The sequence below is a fragment of the Solanum lycopersicum genome, chromosome 1 (genome assembly GCF_036512215.1).
Source record: "Solanum lycopersicum chromosome 1, SLM_r2.1".
Lineage (NCBI taxonomy): Eukaryota > Viridiplantae > Streptophyta > Magnoliopsida > Solanales > Solanaceae > Solanum > Solanum lycopersicum.
In genome coordinates this window covers 93,665,069-93,671,590 of record NC_090800.1, presented here as the reverse complement: position 1 = coordinate 93,671,590, position 6,522 = coordinate 93,665,069, and the positions used below count along the sequence as shown (strand labels likewise).

General features: G+C 30.0%; 2 protein-coding genes across 2 annotated transcripts; both read right to left on the bottom strand.

The window, feature by feature from the left end:
* Positions 1–547: 547 nt before the first annotated feature.
* LOC101258415 (uncharacterized) lies at positions 548–2,178 on the bottom strand. Its single transcript, XM_004230965.4, has 2 exons — positions 1,671–2,178; positions 548–1,586 (listed from the first exon to the last, which is right to left on the bottom strand). The coding sequence occupies exons 1-2, from the start codon at positions 1,950–1,952 to the stop codon at positions 912–914; spliced, it is 957 nt and encodes a 318-aa protein (XP_004231013.1). The 5' UTR covers positions 1,953–2,178; the 3' UTR covers positions 548–911.
* Positions 2,179–4,423: 2,245 nt separating this feature from the next.
* Positions 4,424–6,188, bottom strand: LOC101258705 (uncharacterized). The gene is made up of 2 exons (XM_019211932.3): positions 5,393–6,188; positions 4,424–5,313 (listed from the first exon to the last, which is right to left on the bottom strand). Exons 1-2 carry the CDS (start codon positions 5,672–5,674, stop codon positions 4,639–4,641), a joined length of 957 nt encoding a protein of 318 aa, XP_019067477.1. The 5' UTR covers positions 5,675–6,188; the 3' UTR covers positions 4,424–4,638.
* Positions 6,189–6,522: the final 334 nt, after the last annotated feature.

Genomic DNA, 6,522 nt, shown 5'->3' with positions numbered 1-6,522 from the left:
CATGCAAATACATATATTTTCGTTCTATACACTTATAATTATATAATAAAAGTACTCCCCTGCCCAAATCTCTTTCTCATTTTATACAAATTCAAATTGTATATAACTTATCTCTTTCTCGTTTTATACAATTCGATTTAATTGTATATTCCCTGTCCAAGTCTTTGTTGTCTTTCTCTCTTTCTCATTTTATACAAATTCAAATTGTATATAATCGTCCATACACTTGTAATTATACAATATAAATATTTTCTTGCCCAAGTCTCTTTTGCCTTTCTCTTTCTCATTTTATATAAATTCAAATTGTATATAATTTCTCTCTTTCTCGTTTTATATAATTCCCTTTAATTGTATATATCTATAGCGAATCATACATATATATATATGTTTGCTATGAAACAAAATTATGCAAACTTTGTTATAACATACAAATATAAATTTGTGTTTGCTATATGTGAAAGTTGTCCTTAATAATATCATTATTAAAGAACCTTTACTTGTAATTCCTTTCTTTAAGTAATCTAATAGTAATGAAAAATTACAAATATACGTAAATTGTAAAATACATATCCTTCCAAACAATGTGACTTACAGTACAACTAACCTATTATTTCGTTTACCCACAATTTCACTACATATAAGAATCTCAAATTCCAAGCCAAGCAATTTTTACAAAGTAACAAGTGGTAACAATACAATACATACACGCACATAAATCTGACAAGTTACACCCAATAATTATACAACAGCTAATTAATTCTCGAGCTGACTTCTCACACGGTCACTCAACTAATAATTCTTACCTCAAAAATCACTTTCTTTGTTGAAGAAAACAGGGAATCAAGACGATAATTCTCATATTCTTGAAGCAAACGTGTAAACTGGAATAGGAAAGAAATAAGACCTTGACATCAGATCTTGCCTTCAATCCTTGCATTTGTAAGTCCAATACAAGCATCCACAAAATCTTCATCAATAAAATCTGTAGAATATATTTGTAACCGATCACCATAACCTCGACAAATACACTCCTTTATAAACAACCTAGCATGTGGACGAATCCGATTCGTCACCGGTTTCACACACAACACCGGATTGTCTGCCTGAGGCGTTACCGTATTCTCCACTCTGTAAAAATGTTTCCGGGATGTCACCGGTTGTTGCTCACTCAAATGCTTCATATTGCTCTCAAATTTTGTTTCAGGCAAATCAGTGTCCATCCAATTGTCCTTTAAATACCCAGCGCTCCACAACGAACTTCCATGTTTTGGCTGAGCTGATTTTCTTGGTTTCCAAACACATATTACTCTTTTCGGCAATAACTCTGCTACTGTCTTGTTGAAAACAGAGTCGTCTTGGTGAATAAGAAATTCCCCCAATTGATTCTCTAAATACTTGTCGAATTCTGGTGGATCATCGTGCCCAAACTCTGTTCGGATCTCAAGAATTATGATCTCCGATTGGGTCTCAGATAAGAATTTCTTCACATCGTTGATCACAACATCAACGTTGTAAGAAACTAGAATACCATGACAGACACGACCATCTTTTTGAACTCTGATGTCAAGAACACGGGTGCCCATTACCTATCAAAAACATAATTAAATAAATAAAAAAATAGTCGATAATCACATAACTTAATAAGATATGATCACACAATTCAATATTACCAGCTGATCGTAAATGGAGAGGGATTGTGTTCGGGCAAAAGGTCGAGAAATAAATGGAATCCCAATTTTGTTAGTTGCTGAATCATGTGTACCAGGCCAAACGATTTTATTCACGTGAAGTTTATTGAGAGCAAGTGTTGACATCCAATTTTTCCTATCTTCTGGGCAATGATCACAACCAGGGAAATCGGTGTTATCTTTCTCCTTGAGATCACAAAGAAGTTTCTTCTGAGTACTGATTGCTCTTCTTCTTTCCATCTGTTTAGACAAAAAAGAACCCATTTTCACAATACCTCAAAAAAAAAAAAAAAGCAATACAATTTCTTTTTCCTTTCTCTTTAATATTTGTAGTTGGAAAGCATTAAGGTTTGATTTAATATAACGCCTTTTTTTCTTTTTTTTTTTTAATACATCAATTATTATGACAAATAAATAAAGTTCCTTTTCAGTATTTTTAATATTTATGTTATCTTGAAATGACTTCAAAGTGAATTGGTCCAGTTGTCTTAATTAGTTAGGGGTCCGCTTCGTTGGAATTATTGATACAAATTTAGAAAGTCACAGTCGTTAGATTAATATTTTATTTTATGATTTTTGGACTGAATTTAATTTCATCATTTTCCCAATCGGCTGGTCAGGTATGTGTGAGAAGGCAATTGGAGAATTTAACATTTAATATTTATAATTTTTATAATCACAATTTGAATTTCAACTTAAGAAAATAATCAAAATAAGTTATAAATAGATAGATAAATTTTTACATTACACTAATACAAATAAAAATTCTATCAACAAGTTGAAATTAAAAAATTATATTAAGTTCAATTAAAAATTCATAAAATATGAATTAAGACGTGAATGTGTTGACATTAAACCTAATCAATTCATAAACTTTTAAACAGATTACTCGCTCATTTCACGTCCCTAATTAGTAAGGAGGGATAGATTGTGAAGAAATGCCTATGAGTCCCGTGCAATCAAATAATCAATCAAATTATCCACATACATGATAAATCACAGTACTATTTAATATGTATATGGGGTGTATACGTCTTGGGCTCAAGGAAATTAGCCAAACATCACTGTAGATGCATTCTTCGTTAATAGGGAAATACAACTCATGAGTTTTTTTTTTAATTATTATTTAAAGAACTAAAATAGGTAAAGTGTATAGTTAAAGAATCGAATTCGATAAAAGTACCATTAAGAAATCATTTTAGACAACATTTTCTCTTCGTTAACATTACTAAAAACATGTGCCAAATATTTCTTTAATTCAGATACTCTTGCTTAAAGTAATTTTATTTTAATTATTGCCTTTTTCTATTACCACTTCATCCTTATTAGTTGAATGATACTATTAACATAAACTCAGGAATAGTTGAGTTCCCATGCATCTAAGTAGTGCTACATAAATATACTACTTGACAGCATTAGAGGTCCAATTCAATAAGATGGTTAACTAGCTACCATTTTTATCCAATTTGAAAATTTCCGTTATCTTATAGACATTGATGCAATCAAGTATCTAGATTCATATGAACTGCAACTTAAGCTAGCGTAGTAGATTCAATTCACCCTCTGAAGCTCTATTTTTTTGTTAACTATATTCTATCTTAATGGATTAATGATAAAATGATCGATTGTTAACTGGTTGATAAGTCTGGACCCTTTGGGTATAAAATGTTAACAAAAATTTCAAAATGGTATATGAATTTTTATTTTAATCAAAAGTGAAAAATCGCTGAAAGAGTAGCAATTTCGCTCGGCGAAAAAAGTAAAATCGCTGCAATAGCAGCGATTTGCAAAATTTGATTAAATTTTTTTTAAAAAAAGAAATTGTTGCCTTGACAGCGATTTCCAAAATATTTTTTTTAATGGTTTTTTAATAAATCGCTGCCTAAGAAGCGATTTCTTTAATTTTATTTAATTATTTATTTGAAATTTAAAAGAAAAAAAGAAATTAATAGCAAATCGCTGCAACTCCAAATTTTTTTTTAAATCATTTTTTTAAAAAATAAAATTTTATTTTAAAATTTTTAAAATAAAATTTTAATTTTTTTACTACTTATTCCAAGATAATTTTTTTTAATGATTTTTTAAAATAAATAGTAATCAATTTTTTTTAAAAAATTTTGATTTAAAAAATATATAAAAAGAAATTGAAGACAAATCGCTGCACTTGCAGCGATTTGCTCTTAGTTTCTCTTTTATTTTAAATTTCAAATAATAAATAAATAAATAAATCAATTTCTTTTAAAAAAATAAAAACAATCAAATTTTGCAAATTGCTGCTATTGCAGCGATTTTGCTTTTTCGGCGAGCGAAATCGCTGCTCTTTTAGTGATTTTGTTCTTTTGGTTAAAATAAATATTCATATACCATTTTAAAAGTTTTACTAAGATTTTATACCCTTTAAACTTCGTACTCTGATCGATCATATCAACATAGAACTCACGCATATATAGGTTGGGTTCCCATGCCTCAAGTAGTGCAACATAAATTTACTACTTGAAAACATTGGGGATCCAATTCAATAAGGTGTGAAGCTATATAGCTAGCTTACCTAGCATTTTTATCCAACTTTACATTTTCTAGAATCTTACACATATTAACACAATCAGATATTGATTTATTTAAGTGAGATTATTCAAAAAAACGTTGAAAATATATACTGATACATAGTGTTATATGTACCATGTATATCAACTACTAGTACAAACAAACAAAAGCTACTAAAGATAAATCATAAATTCTCTCATCAAAATTTTGGTTACTCTTATCCTTCCAAATAATGTGGAATTTCAGTACAACTTACAATAAGTTCATTTTCACGCAATTTAACGACATATATAATCATAAGCAAACATTATTTTACCTAGTAACAAGTATAATTAAAACAGAACCAAACAACATAATTCACAAAAGAGAACACATAAATTCACCTTGTACTGCATGCATATTCACGTCAAAGCTTGCCTTCAATCCTTGCATTTGTAAGTCCAATACAAGCATCCACAAAATCTTCATCAATAAAATCTGTAGAATATATTTGTAGCCGATCACTATAACCTCTAGAAATACTCTCATTTATGAACAACCTCGCATATGGACGAATCCGATTCGTCACCGGTTTCACACACAACACCGGATTATCCGCCTGAGGCGTCACCGTATTCTCCACTCTGTAAAAATATTTCCGGGATGTCACCGGTTGTTGCTCACTCAAATGCTTCATATTGCTCTCGAATTTTGTTTCAGGCAAATCAGTGTCAATCCAATTGTCCTTTAAATACCCAGCGCTCCACAACGGACTTCCATGTTTTGGCTGAGCTGATTTTCTTGGTTTCCAAACACATATTACTCTTTTTGGCAATAACTCTGCTACTGTCTTGTTGAAAACAGAGTTGTCTTGGTGAATAAGAAATTCCCCCAATTGATTCTCTAAATACGTGTCGAATTCCGGTGGATCATCGTGCCCAAACTCTGTTCGGATCTCCAGAATTATGATCTCTGATTGGGTCTCAGATAAGAATTTCTTCACATCGTTGATCACAACGTCGACATGGTAAGAAACTAGGATGCCATGACAGACACGACTATCTTCTTGAACTCTGATGTCAAGGACACGAGTGCCCGTTACCTGTTAAAAATATAATCAAATAAATAAAAATTGTACGTAAATAAACTTTAAAAAGATAGATCACACAATTCAACATTACCAGCTGATTGTAAATGGACATAGATTGTGTTCGGGCAAAAGGTCGAGAAATAAATGGGATTCCAATTTTGTTTGTTGCTGAATCATGGGTACCGGGCCAAATTATCTGGTTCACTTGAAGTTTCTCCAGAGCCAGTGTTGACATCCAATTTTTTCGATCATCTGAGCGATAATCAGAACCAGGAAAGTTACTGCTAGTTTTTTCCTTAAGATCATACAAAAGTTTTTTCTGAGTATGAATTGATTTTCTTCTCTCCACTTGTTTAGAAAAAAAAGAACCCATTTTTTCACAAAAGAAAGAAGAAGTAGAAGCAATTTAGTAGTTCTCTTTCTCTGAGAAGTTTTCTCACGTTTGTAGTTGGAGAAAATTAAGTTTTCTGTGTTTAATATTTATATGCATTATAACGCCTTACGAAAAATAAAGAAACTTCCTAATAACTATTTTTAATTTTAAATACTCGTGTATTGTTCGGACAAATATTAAATTGGATAATTGATTTAGTTAGATATAAATTGGCCTGCTTCATTGGAACTGTCCTTCAAATGCGTTCACTTTTAATAAACAGAATTAAGTATAGCAGGACATAAGTTTCTTTAAAACGTGAAATATAGCTTATGAAATATTATGATATAAAAATATATATAAAAAAATATTCTCTTAAATAATTAGATAAAGAAAATTTAATCGAATCTCGGTTGATTACCTAAAGTACCCTCGATTGGTCATGATGTTCCAAATGGCAAACGAGGACGAATAAGCATATGCGACAACTTAGAATTATACAAGAAGTTTCAACAACCAATATGAACACATAATGATATATTAATCAAAACATTGAATGTGATTATTGTAACATTTGAAATGAAAAGTATTAAAACGTGTAGCAGGTGAAAATGATCTGTCACTTTTTTAAAAAGAAAAGATTTAAGTCATAAAAAATTATAGTATATTGAATTTCTTATATTATTAGTGTGACTTTAACTTATCATAACATGGTGTGTATCATTTAGTATAGGTCACAAATCAGAGTTGTTAAATAAAGTTGTTTGCAGTTGTATAATTATGATTTTTATAGTATCATATTATTAATACATAAAACTTATAATTATTTTAAAAATGATAAAAAAAAA